Here is a 21,733-nt window from a genome sequence, read left to right on the forward strand (position 1 = left end):
ATAACAACAAGAACTCCTCTATGATGTTAGTCTGTAGTTACAAAAGTTAGAAAACTACAGGAAAGTGGCAGAATGCAACTTTCAGGCTGGGGACTGGTATTTATATACATATTTCTTACACACCTGTAGGTGAGAAACCCATTTGAGATAACTGGTATCAAACATATGTGTGAGATCGAATTCCAGGCCCGTGATTGGCTACTCCATGGTGATGACCTGGGGTCAGATGATGACGGACTACTTTTCTGATTGTAAGTCATTGATAAGTTGCTCATGCTTCAGTCGAATGTTCAACTACGCCTTGTTGAACCACTGGACCGTGTAATGATTAATAATAATAATAATAATAATAATAAAACAAACTCGTCCTCATCTGCGAGTTTGTTATTAATATCAGTTACATTATCTGCTGTTATGTCAACGTTATCATTTTTTAGAGTGTAATGCACCCCTGGATTCCACAGCGACACTCAAATTCAAAATACATCACGCAAACTAATACACTTCGCAGTTTTGAATTCACTCTTCTGTTTATCATTTGCTGTCATTTTAGGCAAAGCAAAATTACTGAAAGTGACTTCTGAAAATTAGGTACATTGGAAATCTAGCAAAATCACAATTCACGGCGGTATTTACTGTGTGTTTAGAAATCTAAGTATTGGATATTTACTCGAATAATTAAAGTAGAAAAAAGGCATATTAGTGACCACGGGTATCAAATCACTAATGATAATTCTGAAACGTCGCTGATAAGCCAAGAATTGTTTAGAGTGTTTTGGAAAATACGCATTCACGAACGCCGAAGTGTACGTTCCGCCATATTGGATTGTGTTTACAAAATGCCGGTTATGAGACGCCTATTCGATCAGGTATATTTCAAACTCAGATGCTATACATGCATCCCTGAATTCCTCATATATTTTAGAAACAAATGACAAATCTGTCACTAATGCAAATTATCTAGATGAAATCACGCGAAATAAATTAGGTGTGGAAACGAACACTGTGCTTGGAAAATTGTACTTGCTGAAATGTAAACGTCTAATAGTTGCATGCATTGGTTCGATCACGCGTTTGAGAATATTCATGGGAAGAGTATCTTGCACTAATTATGGAATTCCAAATATAAACATTACACTGATGTGGTAAATTCAATAGAAACCGTACAAGTGTGACGCCATGACTGACGCTAAATCACGCACAACGACGACGGTAGTTATGTGCATTTCTGACTCATTCTCTTTGTTACTTTGGGAAAAATGCCAAACAAATAACAGTACGCAGATTGTCAGAATGTTTCTGATTACTTACGTGACACATTTATGTAGATACGATCCCTCAATCAACGAAAATACTCCTCTGGAAATCCCGAGTACTGTTGTCAGTGTACACGCCATTTGCAATGGTCGGTCACCGGTAGTGATGTCTTACGGAAGTAAACATTGTTGTACACATTTGGTAATTTCTTTGAGGTGTAAACTTTCAACTCGGCATCCAGGATGTTCTTCGTTTTTGTCGTGTTGATTATCCACAGACATGGCGGAAACCTTTTTGTGTGTCACATTATTTCTGAGTAGTAAGCAGTACATGGAACAACTTCACTTATGGCAATGGTGTTATGTATTGATGGGCCACTGTGATCATGAGAATATACAAAATGCATCGATCCGATGCTAAAAAGGTGTGATTTTAGGGTGTGTAAGAAACAGTTTACTGAACGCGTGCCTGTCAGATACCATTGATCTTACAACTCGTTGTTACAAAGCGTATCTAACTCGCTTTCGCTCGTTGGATACGTTTTGAAACAACTCGTTGTAAATCAATGGTATCTGATAGACACTCGTGTAGTAATCTCTATATATGTATTGATTCAAGGAAACTACAGGAAAGGGGTTGAATGCAGCCTTCAGCATGGGGACTGACGTTCATACACATATTTATGTATTGACTCAAGAAAACTACAGGAAAGTGGCTGAATGCAGATTTCAGGCTGGGGACCGGCGTTAATATACATATTTATGCATTGATTCAAGGAAACTACAGGAAAGTGGTAGGATGCAGCCTTCAGAATTGGGACTGGCGTTCATACACATATTTATGCATTGATTCAAGGAAACTACAGGAAAGTGGTAGGATGCAGCCTTCAGAATTGGGACTGGCGTTAATTTACATATTTATGTATTGATTCAGGGAAACTACAGGAAAGTGGTTGAATGTAGCCTTCAGAATTGGGACTGGCGTTAATATACATATGTATGCATTGATTCAAGGAAACTACCGGGAAGTGGTTGAATGTAGCCTTCAGAATTGGGACTGGCCTTAATATACATATTTATGCATTGATTCAAGGAAACTACAGGGAAGTGGTTGAATGTAGCCTTCAGAATTGGGACTGGCGTTAATATACATATTTATGTATTGATTCAAGGAAACTACAGGAAAGTGGTAGAATGCAGCCCTCAAAATAGGGACTGACGTTCATTTACATATTTATGTATTGATTCGAGGAAACTACAGGAAAGTGGTAGAATGCAGCCCTCAGAATTGGGACTGACGTTAATATACATATTTATCTATTGATTCAAGGAAACTACAGGAAAGTGGTTGAATGTTGCCTTCAGAATTGGGACTGGTGTCAATTTACATATTTATGTATTGATTCAAGGAAACTACAGGAAAGTGGTAGAATGCAGCCTTCTGACGTTCACATACATATCATTTCTAAACGTCAGACAACATTTTACAAACTTGTTTATTATTGTATCGTTAATGCTGCTCTATTTAATTGTGAGTGTCACTGTGTGTGTCTCTGCCTGTGTCTGTGTGCCTAGGTGTGTCTATGTGTGTCAATGTGTATGGCTTCCTGTGTGTCTCTGTGTGTGTGTGTCTGTGTGTGTCAGTGTGTATGTCTGTGTCTGTGCGTATGTGTGTGTGTGTGTACGTGTGGGTGTTGGTGGCGCTGTGGGTGGCGTCTACAGCTGTAGATGATATGTGCCTGACTTTGGAAGGTTGGGGGTGGGAGAAGGATCGAGGTGAATATATATCAAAATCACATTTACGTTTGCTTCAAGAAAGTACCTGAGTATGAGGTCAGCGTTTGGGTGACCATATGTTGAACTGTCTGTGTCAGAGATTCTGCCACAATAATCCAACTTGATCCAACCTTCTACGGAACAAAGTCTCTGTGCTCAAAAAGTTTTAACTGGTCGAATTGGCCAAATGTTTAAAGCTTGACATCAAACCATGTAGGGTTAAGGCCAATTTCAAGAAAAAAATATTTAGACACACCTGTTTGAGGAAGACAATTTCTCAGAAGATGCTTTTGCTTTGAATGCAGAAAAAACTGATATTTTACCTTTAAAGAGACTAGAAATGGTAAGAGAAAAATTGGCTATGGAAAAAGAAACTTGGCTTAGAGAAATGGAAGCAGAAAAAAAAGAAATAAAAATAAAAGTTGGGAATTGAAACTGAGAATGAAATCTTCAGAATTGAAGCTGATAATGAAAAATTGAGCTTGTAAGCTGAAAAAGAAATTAAGCTAAAACAACTTGTATTACAGAATAATCTCTCTCGCCGTACCTCAAGAGGTGATGGGTCGCTTGATCTTTACAAGCAGACTAGACTTGTTCCGACCTCCTATGAACTTTATGTTGAGGAATTTGTCTTACATTTTGAAAAGGTGGCTGACAGTTTGTAACAGTTTTGGCATGTTCTTACAAAGTGTGTTTAGGGGAAATGCTAAGGAAGTTTATTCTGCCTTATCCATTCATAGGATTTTAAATTATCAGGTTGTTAAGGATGAAGTTTTGAAGCCTTAATAATTGGGTCTTTGAAAGGCATTTAGAAGTGATACACATGAGGAAGAGAATGTGAATGAATGCCATACTTACTTACTTACTTATATTGGAGATTTTACGTGCGCTTTCCGACTGCAGCGTATTTCGCACACGGGCCCGGCCAAGCCATTTAATGTGTTTCCGAAAAGGGGAAAAAGTTGTTTGGCAATCCAGTAGGGGTGTTTTAGTGGTTGCTTATATAGAATTTTGGAAATTTTGAAATTTTGAAAAAATGCCAAGAGGGTTTGGGGGGACGAACTAAGGGACCTGAGTATGGAAGTTTGTTAGTTTGATTATGTGGTCTGGTTTCGGTAGTTTATTGGGGTTTTAAATGCGATTTATTAGTCCTGTTTTGATTAAGTATACGCCTAAGGCTTTGAATTTTTCTATTTTATTTAGTGGGTTTAGGATTGCTTCTAGAGTAAGAGCCTTATTTAGATTTAGGGTGGTTTGTAGTGTAGTTCGGTGTGTTAGGTAGTGGGTGCAGTGTATGAGTGCGTGTTCTGGGGTTTCTTGTTGTTTGCAATGTGGGCAGGTTCCTGTTGCGTGTTTTCTTATTATTTTGAGGTGGTTATTTAGGTTGGTATGTCCTGTTTGGAGTTTAGTAATTACTCTGTCAATTTTTTTGGACGGATGTAGAATTTTTGGTTTGGTTAGGGGTTTTTTGAGAACCTTTTTGATTTGGCTATTTGAGTTTTGATATAGGTTATGCCATTTTTTGGTGATTTTTTGTTTGTTAACACTTTTAATTTCTGATTTGGAGATGGGTAGGTTTAAGCTTATTTCTGGGATTTTAAGGGATAGTTTAGCTGCTTTGTCAGCGTTTTCATTGCCGTATATTCCTACGTGGGCGGGGATCCAAATGAATACTATTTGTTTGCCTGCCTTAGTTAAATCGTTTGAGCTTTTTAGTATCTGATTTATTACTTCAGGGCGGTTTTTGGTGTTTTTATTTTGGAGGGCTTGTAGTCCACTGAGCGAGTCGGTAAGTATTAGGATTTTTTGTTGTTTTTTAGATTGTTGATTATGAAGGGCTGAGGCCATGCCCATTAGTTCGGCCGTGAATATTGATTGATTGTTTGGGAGTCGGTAGGATTGCGTGGCTTTAGTTGGTTGTGTGATGTGGACTCCGAAACCTGTGTGTTTGGAGATCGGATCTGAGGATCCGTCTGTGTAAATGTGACACCAATTTGACCAATTTTCATGTATGTGTGCTAGTGTGGTGGTTTTGGCTATGTTTGGGTAGGTTTGTTTATTTATTGTGCTAGCTAGTGTTATGTCTATTTTGGGTGTTTTAAGTTTTGGGGTGAAGATATTTGATTTTTTACAGTTTTGTTTAAGATTGTTTATTTGGTGTTCATTTAAGTAAATGAATGCCATGGGGCAGAGAGTATATATATATGTACATGTAAGGACAACAAAATTAATAAGATAACAAAACGTGGAAAATAACAAAGGATAGAAACTAACAAGGGAAGCCAACAGATGATTGGCGCTGATAGGTAATTAGCAATAGGCAATGGAAGTCAACACTTTATAGTAATAAGCCAGAACTTAAGTATCATAGATAAGTAATAGGCAATGGACAATGGGCAAACTGGAGGCCGGGGGTAATTAGCTCTAATAGGTGAAAGGATGGACATAGCAATGGGCAAGTGGAAGCCAGCTAGTTAATTGCACCGGCAAAGATCAAAGCAATAAGTCCCAAGCACCTCGCAAATAGGTTCCCTGTTCACGGTTCATGGCTGGCTGGTGTCTCCTGATGTCAATGGCTTCTTGTAGTTTTCTTTGTCGCCAGTTGTTGTTGTTGGTAGACAGGACTTTGGTGGCTTCCCGCATGATGTTATTGTCTTGGTTCTCCAGGATGTGTTCGGAAATAGCGGATTTCAGGTCGAGTTTGTTAACAGAGGGCTGATGTTCTTTGAGATTGGTGTTGAGGGGTCTGAGGGTTTCTCCAATGTTCTTGTGGCCACAGTTGCAGGGAATCTGGTATATATATCCTCGGGGGTTGGAACTTATGCTGCTTGTGCCTCTGCCATTGGCTTGTAGATGGGTCTTGATGGACCTGCCGCTAGAGAAGGTGACATCTATGTGGGCTTTGTTCTTGATGAGGCGGGAAATCTACCTTGGTAGGGTATGGTGATTCTGATGGGCGATGGAGATGGTGCTTGGGCCCGGGGTCGGTGTTCTTGAGGGTCTTGCGGATGGTATGGAGACTAGGTGGGCAGGACAGCTGTTGAGGGTGGTGAAGATTTCCTTGAGGTGGTCCAGTTCACTGCTGAGGGCATCCGGGAATTGGCACGTCGGGTGAGGGTGGCGATGATGGCTTGTTTTGTCTGTGCTTTACACCAATTTTATTAATTGGTTCCTGATAAATCATCCCTTCACGATTTAGTTTTAACAAGTCTGGTTCTGAGTTTGTTGACAAAAAGTCAACTTCTACTCCAGTTTGTTCTAAAAATACTTCGTGATTTTCGTCAGAGCCTACTTATAGATATTGCCGCAAGCCAGGGCATACCATTTCTGAGTGTTGAAAGCTCATTCCTCCCTGAATGCCTCTGTGAATTTCAGGTCACAGTCTTTCTGTGGTTCTGCTAATGAGGAGTTAGTTGCCGTAGACCAGTCATCAAAGTTGTTGTTATGAGAGAGGAGAACCATTTCTTAGTAGAGGTTTTGTGTCAGCTAAAGGCGGCAGTTCAAATGAGGTTTATCAAGGCTTTGGTAAAGTTTTTCACCATGGTTGGTTGGCCTAGGACTATTCAGTCAGATAAGGGCTCTAATTACATGTCAGCAGTTCGGTATAACACAACTTGGTGTGAGGGATCCAAGCAGGAATAAAGGAAGCTATTTAAATATTGAAAAGTCCCTATGAATTTGCCCTATCAGTAACCTTGGTTTTAAAGAGGAATTTCATTTTATGTTTATCTGCCCTGTCATGGTCATGTATATCTTCTTTCTTTGCATGCATGTTGTCAAACAAAAAGTACAACGTTCAATAGCAAGTATCTTTATACAGTCATCATACATTCATGTTACGTCAGTTGTTGTATTGATACTCTGTGTACAACAATATTTGTTAATCAACTTCATGTCCATGTAGCTCATGTGTAAATGGGCCAGTGGACTTTCAAGCAATAAACCACTAAATTGAATTGAATTGAATTGGATTGAATTGAACTGATAGTAATTTACTATCCTCAGTATGAAGGTAGGTTAGTCGTATAATGAACTCTGCTTCTAAGTGTAAAGGCTGGATATTGTTCCCCAGTTCCCTGTCCAGAGTAACTGGACCATCCCGCACCTTGACTACTTTACTGCTCTCATAGGTTCCATAGCAACAGCTTTTAGCCAATAGCATGGGGGTATATGGTCACATGACATGGGCCAGGGCCACCATGGAACCTCTAAATGTTTCAGCAGCCAATTTCTGTATGCTCTGCCTTGGCATTACATCTCCATCCTTGTATGTGGATTTTGTTTTAGGTAAGAGCACCAGTTCACCCAGACTGCAACTAGGCCTATAGAATGCAATTGTAGGTAATTCCAATGCATATGTATTTCGTTAGCATGAGTAAGACTTGTGATTTCATTAACAAGTGTTTGGTCACTGTGGTCAGCCATTCTTGCTGTGCCAAACTGACAAATGTCACTCATCTGCGTCTGTCCAAAAGTGCACACAATGGCAAGAATAAATGGGATTTATCTATTGTCTTGTTTTACATCAACTTCAACAAAGTAAACTTTGTGTTTGAAAGTACATCTGCTGAATTCAAAGTTCCACTTATTTCAAATTGTTGTTGCTGTTTACAACAAAATTCTGTTGCCATTTCACTCTAACTTCAAACGTGGCAGTATCATTGTCTTTGTTTCTAAACCATGTGCTCAATCAATGCACCCTGGTACAATCTGAAAGTATTTAGTGGCAAACCCACCCACTGGCGACTCTTGACCTCTGCACTGGGATGCACATCTTATCTTTTGGTTATGTTCAGCTATCCTCAGCACTCTTCAGCACTCTTCCGGTTGCATTACAAAATGGCTGCACCGGATGTAAACATGTCCTTGTCATGTGACCACATGGCCCCAGGTGATTGGCTAAAAGCTGTTACTGTGGAATCCATAGAATCCGTACCTTGAGCCCCCTATTTTACAATTTGTAAAAAGCCAGGTATTCAGAACTGGGGCAAAATATCCAGCCTCTACATATATTTACAAATCATTGTTGCATTAATTTAACGCTTACTGATGTACTGTCTAATGTGCTCCCCCAACACGTCTATACGAAGAGTAACACCACACATGAACCTGTTCAACACACTGTGAACGATGTGTGTAAGGTACATTCGTCACTCCACACATGACTGAACACGGAATTCCTGAAGGGGGTGTTCTGTCTGCACGTTACTGTTTGTTTACTGTGTCTGTGGCTACTACAGATCTCATGGCATTAACATCAAGCCTGTACACCAGCCAACCTTCGCCCTTAGACATATCCACACCTCCCAACTTCTTGTAGAACTTTATTGCCTTTACGTTCCAATCGTGGACTATCCACTCTACTTTCCTGCATCCCTTCTCTAGGGCAACCTGAAGGATGAAGAAGACATTATGATGTTAACAAGTCAAGCACGATGCCCAGAGATCCTATGTCCCTGCTTCACTGCGACCTTAATAACCCGAATCAAATAAATACCAAGGGGGAAATAGCCATATATAAATAACTGAAACAGACTGCTTTATTTCCTGGAATTATTCTTATTCACGTCAGTGGATTTAACTAATCATAGAAAGTGTTAAACATTTGTACAATATTTGCACATTGTTTGCTTTCCTCCACAATAAGCTGGCACGATGTGAAATCACTGAAGTGATAACACTAGTGACCATGCAACTTACCAAAGAAAAAGTTCAACCTTATAATGATAAATGTTAGAGTTGACCTTCCCCTTCCATGTCATGACATCGTATGTTAGGTGGTACATTAGGAATAAAGTGTTGACATTTGTGTTAGCTTATCGCTGAGAAAACACAATGCAGAGATAGTGGGGGCATAGTTCATGAAGCACACTGAGATAATACACATATCATTCAGCAGTGTGTCAACAGTCAGTAAGTGAGTATGGTTTTACGCCGTCTTTAGCAATATTCCAGCAATATCACGGCGGGGGACACCAGAAATGGGCTTCACACATTGTACCCATGTCGGGAATCGAACTCGGTTCTTTGGCGTGACGAGAGAACGCTTTAACCACTAGGCTACCCGACCGCCCCAAGTATGTCTACAGTTAAAGTGAGTAAGCTGTATTGCATTTTATGGCTTCATTGTCTTCTTGGAGTCGTTTTGAATACGTACGCGATTTTTGATCTGATACATGAATTCATCCCAGATATCTACTTGAGCCTAGGCTGATTATGTTTTCGACGTTTATCCGCGTCCTTGGTTATGGTGACAAACCAAACATCGTTTATAATAAAGGTGAATCTGGGACAGACTCACTCACTCACTCACTCACTCACTCACTCGTAGGGTGATGGACAAAAGAACGCAACTCTGCAAATCGCAGTACATAGAATACAGAGCCATGAACACCTCCCAATTTGATGGGTCAGTATCTGCGGCTGGGATAATTTCATAGCAATTTGTACCTGCGTGTGCGTACATTCCAGTCACTGTTGATTATTTACTCACAATAACTGTGTAACACGTCACGGATGCAGTACGGTGTTGAAATTGAAGGTGTCTGCCATTACTGTTACCTTGGTGGCATGGGCCCACAGTGCCGAGCCCGTCCCTTGCGACCTGTAGGTTTGACGAACATAAAAATCCTGTACAACCATCATTCGGCCTGCGGAGGTGGTGTACGACCAGCAGTACAACAAGTACCCTACCAGTGCTGGCTCAGCTGAAATCAGGCAAAGTATAACAATTATGCAGTGATATGAAAGTGATACAAAGGCGTGATTGAGTGAGCATAGTCCAGCAATATCACGGATGCCTAGTGTTTATCAAGGACGAAATAGTCAACACTCAAGTTGCACAATACCAAAGCTGGGCTCACGTGAAACGTCGGTGAGAAAACAAATAACGCCGCGTAAAACATGTTTTGAATAAGATAAAGATTTCGGACAAGGAGGCAATGTTCCGAGTAATAACATAACATCTAAAGATATATTTCTCGTTGAAAGATCCCCACAGATGAGTGGTATGCATATATCTGTAAACAGGTTGACGGGTTACACTGTTGTGAGAAGAGTGTGAGTGAGTGAGTGAGTGAGTATGGTTTTAAGCCGCTTTTATTTAATATTCCAGCAATATCACGGTGGGGAACACCAGAAATAGGACAGTGATAAGTCAGGTAGACTTTGATACCACGTCAAACTTCAGATTGATATTTAATCTCAAGGGTTTTACTCAATGCAGCCTTAAAACAACTTAAGTTAACACTGTTTGATATCAGCAATCATATTTACTGTGAACATATTGTAAACTAGAGAACCAAAGGTACTGAAGCTCACCTTTCCTCAGAGGTAGATAACGAAACTTGATTTGCTGAACCAGCTACAAATCATGTTGCATAAACTTTAAGAACATACAACCCAACACTTGCATGATATGAGTTTCATTACTATTTTGCATTCCTCTGAACATTGTCTCCATCATAGTATAGTCACATTAACCTAAAAACAATTGAAACCATAAGATGGTAAGTTCAAGTCAAATGTGTGTGTGTAAACAGACACATCGGAAATCTAAGAATACTAACCTAGGAATACTGAGGCTAGATTCAGATCATTACATGGAAAGGGTGTAATCCAACATTACACCTTTTCAAACGGTGACCTTGTAAACACTGATATATAGTGAGTGAGTGAGTTGGGTTTAACGCCGCATTTAACAGTATTTCAGGTACATCACGGCGGGAGGAAGCCCGAAGTGATGCAGGCCTCAGCCGTTTACCGATTCGGTGAAACCCACGAGCACGGGTATGGTGCTGACAAACCTAGAAACATAATCGCGCCGAACCGGGGTTCGAGCCCACAATCATAGGTTTCTCGCGTGCCCATGCCAAGGGACGCAACTGTGCACAGCGAATCAAATTTATATATATTTATATCTATGAATATATATATACCTAAACTGCCGAGGAAAAGAAAACTCGCCAACCAGGATTATTTGTTCCTTAAATCAAAACAGGTCCAATGTCAAGGATTTTGAATTTACATGTATTTTCAACATCATTAGAAGTTATGCCATGAGAATCAAGTTGGCATAAAATGTACCCTGTTGTAGTTTGAGATGCATCAGTTGTGCGGATAAAGGGTTTGGTGTGGTGTATGCAAGAGTGGGGGCTGTTACAAGGGCTTGCCTTGACTTTTTGTAATGCCTGTTGACAATTATTGGACCATTTGAAAGGCTTGCCTTTTTTCAGAAGGTTGCCAGATGCCAGAAAAGCGTGCTACAAATTTGCGATAATACGAGGCCATACCTAAGAAATAACCCCCGTCATGGACATTGTTAGGGGGTGGAATCTGTGTTAGTAAATCTATTTTTGAAGGATTGACATAGATTGCTGAAGATATGCCGAAGATATGCCCTAAGTAGGTAACCTTTGTTTTAACACAAATATACTTTTGCTTGGTTTTAGAGTGAGTCCTTCTTCTTTGGCCTTTTAGGATACTGTCTTGTGGTGATTCAAATGTTTTGAAACGTTTTAGAAACTATGATAATGTCATCTACATTCACTCTTAAAAAAGAAACGCACAGATAGATCTTTAGTAATTTTTTTGTACCTAATAAAGTCGATACATTTAGTTTGATATCATAGATACAAATATGAAATTGTGGAGCTCGATAGTCACATGTAGTCGTTGTACAAAGGCAATGACAACTGTTCATTGTCATGTCAAATAAGGCCAAAAGGTTACGCTGAACTCAGTATCTCGTGTGACCGACACAGGTGTAATGTATACTTATACGTTCAACATTGTCATTAATTTTAAAATGTTTTTGAGGACAAAAGCTCCACAACGTTCTGGGATATTGTTATAGTGCAAACCACTTAAATAGGTCTTATAAATTTTATTTATCCAAACTACCTAATTCCAAAGTGTACAGACATTTTATCTCCTTTGTCTGTTTAATGTATACATTCAGCGTATTCCCTCTAATCACAAACCCCCTCCGGGCAGGATCTTTGATTCCCACCACTCTCTATAAATGTAAATGAAATTTTCCTGATGTTGTCGGGTCTTATGTATATACATGTACGTGGGACTGACACGGATTGTACGGCTAGACGTGGCCTATCGGCCAAGGCAACCGCCCCACCAAGTTCGTACGTTTACATCTCAAGTTATGTATGTACCTTCATTCAAAATCTTTGTAATTGAAAAGTATATTCCTCCAGTAGTTTTGAGTACAAACAGACGACTAGTTTTCTGTCAATTTTAAATAAACTTCACATTTGGGTTTTGTAAAAAAATGTCTTTTATTTGAAAAAATGCTTTATTATACTCCTGTTTCCATTGTTCTGTTTTACAATCACCCATATTTGTACAGTTATGTTTTAGTGAAGAGTGAGAACCTGTTAACATTCTAACCATAGTTTGAAATGTGCAATAAAGAAAAATCTCAGCTAAATATGAAAATAAACTCTTTCTCACCTTCTCCCGACGGTTTCTCTTCGGCCACGATACATTGAAAGAATTTGTCTTCACCGAAGCCATCGTTCTTCACAGCTGAAAAGGAACCTCTAGACATAAGTGATATTAAACCAATAAAAATGTTTTAAATATCATAAAATTTATCCAAAAAATGCTTTAGGCGTTCGTCCATATCATCCTTTTCAGAGCCAGCAGACTATGTTTAAATTGACGTAAACATCAACCTCGAAAAGTTCCTTATTTGTCAAGTTTACAGTATCGGTTGAGTTTGCTAAATTTCAATTAGCTATGTCTATATATAGAATCTCACCCGAGTGTCTTTTGAAATCAAATTTATCATCACGAAAGAGAGAGAGAGAGAGAGAGAGAGAGAGAGAAGAGAGAGAGAGAGAGAGAGTGTGTGTGTGTGTGTGTGTGTGTGTGTGTGTGTGTGTGTGTGTGTGTGTGTGTGTGTGTGTGTGTGTGTGTGTGTGTGTGTGTGTGTGTGTGTGTGTATGGCTGCTTGTAAGAGTTTTTGTTTTAAAATGTGAATGATGGCTTCTGTTCCCTACAACACCCACAAAAAAACATGTCTCATGTTCAATCTGACAAGGGTGAGTTGCTAAGAGTGTGTATGCAAAATGCTGGACAATATGGGTGACAGATGTTTGAGCAAGCACGCCCAATGAGAGTTGCACTTAGGAGTTGCTATAGAAACTCACCCTCCTCCTCCAGCGTCATGTGGTCCAGGAACTTGAGATGTTCTTGGAGTTCCTGTAAATATTCAAAGAGTATTAGATCAATTGAATAATGCCCTTGATAATGTCGGTGTAGGAGATCTTCTGTTCGTTCCACAGAGAGAGAAGAGAGACACTCATTCATTTACTTGTATGGGGAATTGAATGTTCATCGTGATTGTTATTGGTGAACACGTAATAACTAAGGCTTTATGAGCCGTAGCTCTACTGGTATGATGAAAATATTCTTTTAAATATACTCATGCTAATTCTTTCTGATTAATCCAGTTAAAAACAGATAGATTGTAGATGTGTTGAAATTTAACGTATCCACTTAATCGGTTGATAAAATGTAGTATATGTACAACAAATCTTACGAACAGCTTCTGACAGAACTCAGAACAATTCATATTATGAGTGTGTATCTTATGAACGCTATCTCTTCTGACTCCTTTCTGGCGAACCGTTCCAACAGATAAAGCTGTATGTACGCCGTTTCCTCAACCATCTGGAGGTCTACTCAACTTAACATATGCTATATGTATATGTGAAAACAAGGTTATAAGGATACGAGCATAACTGATGAATGTTACTAATAATTGTGCATAAATGTTATTTCTTAAAGGCAAAAGTAAATTGATATTGAACATATGTTCTTGTCCTCAGTATAAACATTCAAATGCAAGACATTTGTATGATTGATATTATCTACCAGAGACTAAACGTTTTTTTATATACTTTAGTGTTTAACACTTGATATTTCACTGCAGTGAATATAACACTAAACTGTCTCCCTTTATCGTAAGTGTCTAGCCCGTACATCAAACTGTTGCCGTCCTTTTTACCTTGACAAAGCAAAACAATGGTCATTTACGGAGTTAATATCACTTCTTGCAATTTGTTATTTTCTCGAAAATGTTTCTTTATAAAACACAAATTTGTAAATTTCTCATTTAACTCGCCAATCGAGACTGTTCGTTTCGCCATTTCTGTTTTTTAACCAGCGTGTATTCTTTCGCTTCCAACACCGGTCTCCTAGTTTCAAGAATATTTTTTGTTGAAGTTGATTTTGTATATAATCATATCTAAAGGTATGATTCAGAATTTTCGTGACCCTAATATTTTTTTTATACTTTTGTTTTTATTGTGTAAAATTTTGCACGAAACTACTTTTAAGATCGCAAACACAAGGGTGGTGAACCGCCCCTGTGTGTTAGGTAGTTAAAACCTACGTTTAAAGGTTTTACAGTTTTAATGAAATAATTAATTTCCCCTAGACATCTACACGAAAAGTATATTATAAATAGGATATTCCATATGTCGAGTGAAATATCATGTTTCTCTCATCCCGTGACGTCACTCGATGAGAGAGACATGATATTTCACTCGACTTATGAAATATCCTCTATATCTTTATTAAATATATCTGCATGAAAATGTGTTTCTGAAGTCATCGATTTTACCAGAGACAATATACACATACATGTATTTTGTATATGTATATGTTTTTACGATCCGTCACAAGTTGCATGACAACAGCCTTGTGTTTCATCAGTTTAAATTGCTGCTCTTGATATTGTTGATTAAAATTTGATACAACAGAAAATATGCAGGTAATATGAGAGGATGGCTTTGGAACGGTAACAGGTGTAAATGTATATCTGACATATATTACGTGACATAAATAGGACTTAGCAGTACATATCAGTTGTTAATATGTAAGGTACAATAATCCTTGGGCTCCCTGTCTGTATGGGTTTAGGTGGCCTGGATATCCATGGAGTAGACGCAATCAGTTCGGAATGTAATATGTTTCCAATACCAGTGAGTGAGTGAGTGAGTATGGTTTTACGCCGCTTTTAGCAATATTCCAGCCATACCTCGGCGGGTCACACCAGAAATGGGCTTCACACATTGTACCCATGTCAGGAATCGAACCCGGGTCTTCGGCGTGACGAGCGAACGCTTTAACCACTAGGCTACCCGACCGCCCCTCCAATACCAGAACATTGTCTACTTCATTATAATATTACGCAGATCGCAACATAGAGTTGACGGTAAGTGTCATGTTCCAATGAAAAAGGGGAATCCTGGATGAATGTACTCAGGTGATATGACAATTACAGGGTGGAAGAACCTGAAAATTATGAATAGACATACCTCAATTCCAAACAATATGAGAAACCCATGTCTATATATATATTATCTGGCAATATATACCAAGGTCACCTTTTACAAAGATGAGTTGTGAAAGCTTGCATTTTTTTTTATTTCCAGTTTGATATTAGTGATAATCTATTTCCTACACTTTAGGCGTTCCTGGGCATTGCGCTTTCCTAATCATATTGACAAATATTCTCATTGTTATCAAACTGTCAGTTAATGAGAAATGCGCGTGACAGTTTACAGCAGTTGCTACGTGTTAGATCACGTGAGTGATGTAAATAAAAGTGACAAAAGAAATTCCAAAAGCAGATTCAATGTACGATTCCAACCAGATCATGAGCATGTGTTTATGACTCACTATCTAGTGGTGAGGACTCTTAGTCTAGTAAACGATTCGCGAACTCGCGCATGCACAGAAAGGCATGGACAAGGTATTAAACAATCCGCATGCGTAGAGCGGTTGAATTCAGCACTTCCGCTCAGCGCTTAGACTTGTAATCTAACGCGCGAGAACTGACCAATGAAATCAGAGAAATAGACACGCCGGTAGACGCTGTTGCTTGATTGACAACGTCAAGAAAGGGGATGACGAGCTTGATAACATCATTGTCTCGCAGTAATTTCCGATGTCAAATAACGACGTTATTTGTAGGGAAAACGAGAAAGCGAAAGTGAGAAAGCCTCCAAAAACGTCGTTTTTTTCGTTCAATGACCATATTCGTGTTTGCAGTGCACTTTCCCGTTATGAACCATGCTAGCGTCATCTTTCAACACAATGCTAGACCCGACAGAACACGTTACAATAGCAGCTCACCCCGTCTCTGTATTGCTGGATTTTTTTAACCGACAGGGCACCCATGGAGCGAGTTTGACCATTGGTGCGACAGGGTCATCCTGAACCACACCCACTGCAACAGCTTCACATAAACTACAGGCCACTTGTGATTCTCAGTTCATCCAAGGGTAGTTCTTGACGCTAACGGCAGACACACGAGAAAATTGTGTCCTTGTCATTAAACCATATTTATTATAAAATCGTTATATTGAGGACGTGTCCACTGTTATCCTGTTTTCAGTATGCCGTCGTTCGTCAAGTGTTCCAATGTGCTGTAATTGTGTGGTAACATACTTCCCGTGAATAACCTCTGATAATGTCTTTTCCGTTCAGTAGGGGCACGGGTGGCCCAGTTGTGTAAGGCACCGCAATTCTCCGTTATTCTATATAACTTTTCTTGAATGGAGCACATTTGAAAAAAAACATAATCCAAGCATATTCGATATAACCGTGTTTAAAGAATTTATATCAGTCATATATTTCTAACTTAGATCACCCGTATGTAACCCAGGTAAAGCATGCATAACGGGGAACATTGTAATGTTGGTACAGTCTATCGTGTCTTCGTGCTTTAGCATTACACATTTTCATATTCCTCTAGGTTTTAATGTTTATTTGTTTATGTATTTTTTATTTATTTTTTTCTCTCCTTTATTTTTTCTGGGTTATATATTAATCTAAATATACATTTAGTTACTTGTGTGTGTGTGTGGTTGTTTGTTTTTATTTGTTTATTTTTATTTTTATTGATTTTGCGGAGTTTTTTTCTTTTCGGGTGTGGGGTGGGGGGCACTTTTCCTTTCGTTTTTCATAATCATATTTTGTTTAAGTTGTATATAACGTATGAATCCCTTCTCAGATTCACCGCCAACCCGATTGTAACAATTACATGATCACTTTGCTTTGTCAATGCCGGTTGATGTTGTTCAATACAGGCTGATAGTGGGTGTTTTTGAATCTATTCTACATGCTAATCATTTCGGGAAGATGATACACATTTCTCTATATTTTGGGTTACTTTGCTTATATAATTTCCGATTATCATTCTTAGTTTTACTTTTTCTCTTCTGCTGCGGTGATATCCATCCGAATCCAGGACCTTTGCATAGTCCAGATTTAAAGATTATACATCTAAACGTACGCAGTCTTAAAGACAAAGTAGATTTTATCAGTGCTGAATTAGATAGTTATGACGTTGTAAGTTTAACAGAAACCTGCTTGCACCATGATATTCTAGCCACTGATATTACACTGATACCATTTTCATATCGTAGCCTGTATTAAGGAATATATTTTAGATCTTTGTCAGGTCGGTAGATAACAAGGTGATCCGCACTGACAATTTAATGTCTCGATGCAAACGAGGTACAATCACAGTTGTCACCACTTGTTCTATTCAATTCAATTCCGAAACCCTCCATTCGGTCAATCACCTTAAAAATCTCACCTTTAACATTAGGAATATCTCGCCACAATCTTCAACTCGGGCATCTCTGATAATATAGTCCGCCATTATACTGAGTCTAGAAATCTGGGTCAACACAGGGATAAGTGACCTACCAGGTCGCGTGGAGTGGCAGTCTATGTACACACAGTTAGACGACGCAAAAAGAAAACAACTCCGTGGCTTTTGGTGAGCAAGTAGAGTAATGTACAGGCCTACAGCTGTGCCCATGTGTATCCTACAGTTGGCTCCATGTATATCTTGCAGTTGTGTCCATGTATATCCTACAGTTGTGTCAATGTAAATCCTACAGTTGTGCCAATGTATATCCTACAGTTGTCTCCATGTGTATCTTGCAGTTGTGTCCATGTATATCCTACAGTTGTGTCCATGTATATCCTACAGTTGTGTAGTATTCGTATATCATTAATGTGACTTCAGCGGTATAGCAGGTAAAATGAGTGCGAGGAACTAAGCACACATGATAAAATCAGCCTCTGTTGCCCAGAGTTATGACAATGCTGGGATGCAAAATGTCCTTTCTTGAACATTCCCTAAACCTGGCAGCTAAAACTGCTTCATTTAACCCCAAATCGAATGACACGGAATAGCCAAACAATCAAAATATCTTCTCGGCATATTGAGCAAAAAGATCGAGAGGGTGACGTCACTTCCTAAACGAATACCAGACCGGGCTGGAGACATAGTACCCTGAATAACCAAGGATGAGGTGAACGTCACATTGGTGCACTTCACACCCTGCCCCTAACAACATGCACTTGTCCCAAGTAACCTATACGTGTCCATTGTAACCTTCACGCGCCCCCAGTAACCTACATGTGTCTCCATGCAGTAACATACACGTGTGCCTAGTAACAAACACGTGTCCCCGGTAGCCTACACGTGCACCTTGTAACCTACACGTGTCCCTAGTAACCTACACATGGCTCCTGTAATATTCACGTGTCCCCAGTAACCCACATGTGTTCCCTGTTGTATTCACGTGTCCCTAGTAACCTACACGTGTCCCCTGCAACAAACATGTGCCCCCTGTAATATTCACGTGTTCCAAGGTCCCCAGTAACCTACACGTGTCCCCAGTAACCTTTATGTGCCCCCTGTAATATTCACGTGTTCCTAGTAACATACACGTGTCCCCAGTAACCTACACCTGTCCCCTGCAACCTACGCGTGTCCCCAGTAACCTGCATGTGCCCCCAGTAACCTACATGTGTCCCCTGTAATATTCACGTGTCCCTAGTAACCTACACGTGTCCCCAGTAACCTACCCGTGTCCCCAGTAACCTACACGTGTCTCCTGCAACCTACACGTGTCCCCAGTAACCTACATATGCCCCCTGTAGTATTCACGTGTCCTTAGTAATCTACACTTGTCCCCAGTAACCTACACGTTTCCCCAGTAACCTACATGTGCCCCCTGTAATATTCACGTGTCCCAAGTAACCTACACGTATCCCCTGCAACCTACACGTGTCCCCAGTAACCTACATTGCCGCCATAATATTCACGTGTCCCCAGTAACCTACATGTACCCCCTGTAATATTCACGTGTCCCTAGTAACCTACAGGTGTCCCCTGTAGTACTCACGTGTCCCAGGTAACCTATACGTGTCCCCAGTAACCTACATGTGCCCGCTATAATATTCACGTGTCCCCAGTAACCTACACGTATCCCCTGCAACCTACACGTGTCCACTGCAACCTGCATGTGCCCGCTATAATATTCACGTGTCCCCAGTAACCTACACGTATCCCCTGCAACCTACACGTGTCCACTGCAACCTACACGTGTCCACTGCAACCTGCATGTGCCCGCTATAATATTCACGTGTCCCCAGTAACCTACACGTATCCCCTGCAACCTACACGTGTCTCCCGTACCCTACATGTGCCGCCATACTATTCACGTGTCCCTTGAAACCTACATCTGTCCCCTATAATATTCACGTGTCCCCAGTGACCTACATGTGCCCCCTGTAATATTCACGTGTCCCCAGTAACCTACAGGTGTCCCCTGTAGTATTCACGTGTCCCAGGTAACCTACACGTGTCCCCTGCAACCTACATGTGCCCCATGTAATATTCACGTGTCCTTAGTAACCTTCACTTGTTCACCTGAAAAACACGGGTAAATGAAAGTAAATGAAAATGAAAGCAGATACGATGTTACAAAAACGTTTCAGTGAACGGTCCTTGACGCATGCCATAATTTGATTTTACATGACATCCTGTATACATGGGTGTGGATATAAAGCTAAGGTGAAACACGCTTTGTCCGTTTAATAAATGCTTCTATTGTATGACCGAGATGCCTTGAAGCAGCACTGCTCAACAACTTCCTCAGATGATATCAGTGAGTTAAAATATATTTTCACATCGGCAGTATTTCAGCCATTTCGCGACTACAACTTTTTAGTGAGTGACTGAGTTGGATGAAACGCCGCTTTTAACGGTATTCCAGTTATATCGCGGCGTGTCAGCTTGATGTGGGAGGAAAGCCCGAAGTGATGCAGGTCTCAGACGTTTACCACTTCGGTGAAACCCAAGAGCACGGGTATGGTTCTATCAAACCTAGAAACATAATTGGGGCGAACCGGGATTCGAACCAACAATCATAGGTTTCTGGCGTGCCCAAGGGACGCAACTCTGCACAGCGAATCGCGGCGCCTTAGACGACTGGGCCACCCGTGCCTCCTACAACTTGTTAGACATCAATACGACATATGTTTAGACTTTCTAAAAAGCTGTCAGCAAAGGACAGCAAAATATAACTAGAGTACCACAGATGTATTTAAAACTAGTATGAAATTATAAAACGATATCACTATACATAACAAAACATGATAAAAACGAGCTGGAGATCGCCAGCACCCAAAGCTAAGCCACCCTACTAGGGACCGTGGGGACGATACTTCGCTTCCTGCACGGTTCCCCAGCAGGATTTACACCAACCCATCAGCCGCCGGTGATTGCAGTCAATTTTAGCTATCAATTAAAACTAATAAATATACTACGATTAAAAGGGCGAAGGCCTAAGTGTACTTTTACATAATTTGTCTGTACTTTAACCCCCTTCAAGAATACAGCCACTAACAATCTCATTTGCAAATTTAATCTACCAATTTTAAAACGACATTTAGATTTCTCACAATACATATTAATCTTTTTTTCCAAACAATTCAATCTCCTTTAAAAACAGTAGTTAAATGAGAACTAATAATATTAAAAAAATCCATGACAGATGATGATTTGAAATATGTATCCCTTGTGATGGCAATGTCGACACAGTCAAGCAGAACATGCTTGACTGTGTGATTCTCTGATCACAAGGGGTACACAATGGAGGATCCTCACCTTTCAACAAATATCCATGTGTTTATCTGCCAATATCGTCGTATTATGACCTCTTCCAATCTGGACTGACAACACAAGCAGGTGTAACTGATCAAAAGATGTCGATCAAAAGTAAATGCTCATATGACATGTTATGATTTGGTTGGTTTGTTTGTTGTTTAACGCAGCACTCAGCAATATTCCAACCATATGACACCGGTCTGTAAATAATCTAGTCTGGACCAGACAATCCAGTGATTAATATCATGAGCATCGATCCACGCACTTGGGATCGATGAAATGCATCAACGGGTCAGCGGGCCTGACCACCCGATCCCGTTACTCGCCTCTTACGACAAGCGTAGTCGCCTTTTAAGGCAAGAATGGGTTGCTGAAGACCTATTCTATCCCGGATCTTCACGGGTCCGATCAAAAGTGGATGCTTATATGACATGTTAGGAATAGCCTGTAGGAACGAAAGTGAATCTGTGAATGTTATAGACTTCTTATATTTTGACTGTTTACTCATATGCATTAGTGCTGTTAAAATGGCATTTGATTCTGTTGTATAAAAATAGAACAGTTATAAGATGATCTGGATGAGATAGTCCTTGACCCAATGACAGTGACGCAAGCAACAGACTCACCATCCTTGCATCCATTTGTAAATACAGATTTGTAAGTATCATATGTGTTTCTTAATTCATTATGTTGTTGC

At 39.9% G+C, this 21,733-nt stretch overlaps 1 protein-coding gene across 2 annotated transcripts; it reads right to left on the reverse strand.

Moving 5' to 3' along the window:
- Positions 1–6,827: 6,827 nt before the first annotated feature.
- Positions 6,828–17,878, reverse strand: LOC124149881 (thialysine N-epsilon-acetyltransferase-like). Of its 2 annotated transcripts, XR_007218143.1 has the most exons (6): positions 17,665–17,878; positions 13,202–13,253; positions 12,501–12,575; positions 9,594–9,739; positions 6,922–8,423; positions 6,828–6,891 (listed from the first exon to the last, which is right to left on the reverse strand). XR_007218143.1 is itself a non-coding variant. In XM_046521710.2 (5 exons), the coding sequence occupies exons 1-5, from the start codon at positions 17,728–17,730 to the stop codon at positions 8,238–8,240; spliced, it is 525 nt and encodes a 174-aa protein (XP_046377666.2). In that variant the 5' UTR covers positions 17,731–17,878; the 3' UTR covers positions 6,828–8,237. The 2 variants fall into 2 exon arrangements, 1 of the variants encoding a protein (XP_046377666.2); XM_046521710.2 differs by having other exon boundaries at positions 6,828–8,423.
- Between the last annotated feature and the right edge of the window lie 3,855 nt (positions 17,879–21,733).

This window comes from Haliotis rufescens, unplaced genomic scaffold (genome assembly GCF_023055435.1).
Source record: "Haliotis rufescens isolate VD_foot unplaced genomic scaffold, xgHalRufe1.0.p SCAF_4, whole genome shotgun sequence".
NCBI classification, from domain to species: domain Eukaryota; kingdom Metazoa; phylum Mollusca; class Gastropoda; order Lepetellida; family Haliotidae; genus Haliotis; species Haliotis rufescens.

Excerpts from the sequence above, each read along its gene's own strand:
- LOC124149881 (XM_046521710.2), bottom strand. The coding sequence starts at position 17,730 with ATGGCGGACTATATTATCAGAGATGCCCGAGTTGAAGATTGTGGCGAG. Across the intron at positions 13,254-17,664 it reads AGATATTCCTAATGTTAAAG|GAACTCCAAGAACATCTCAA; the intron begins GTGAGATTTTTA and ends GAATATTTACAG. Across the intron at positions 12,576-13,201 it reads CATGACGCTGGAGGAGGAGG|CTGTGAAGAACGATGGCTTC; the intron begins GTGAGTTTCTAT and ends GTTCCTTTTCAG.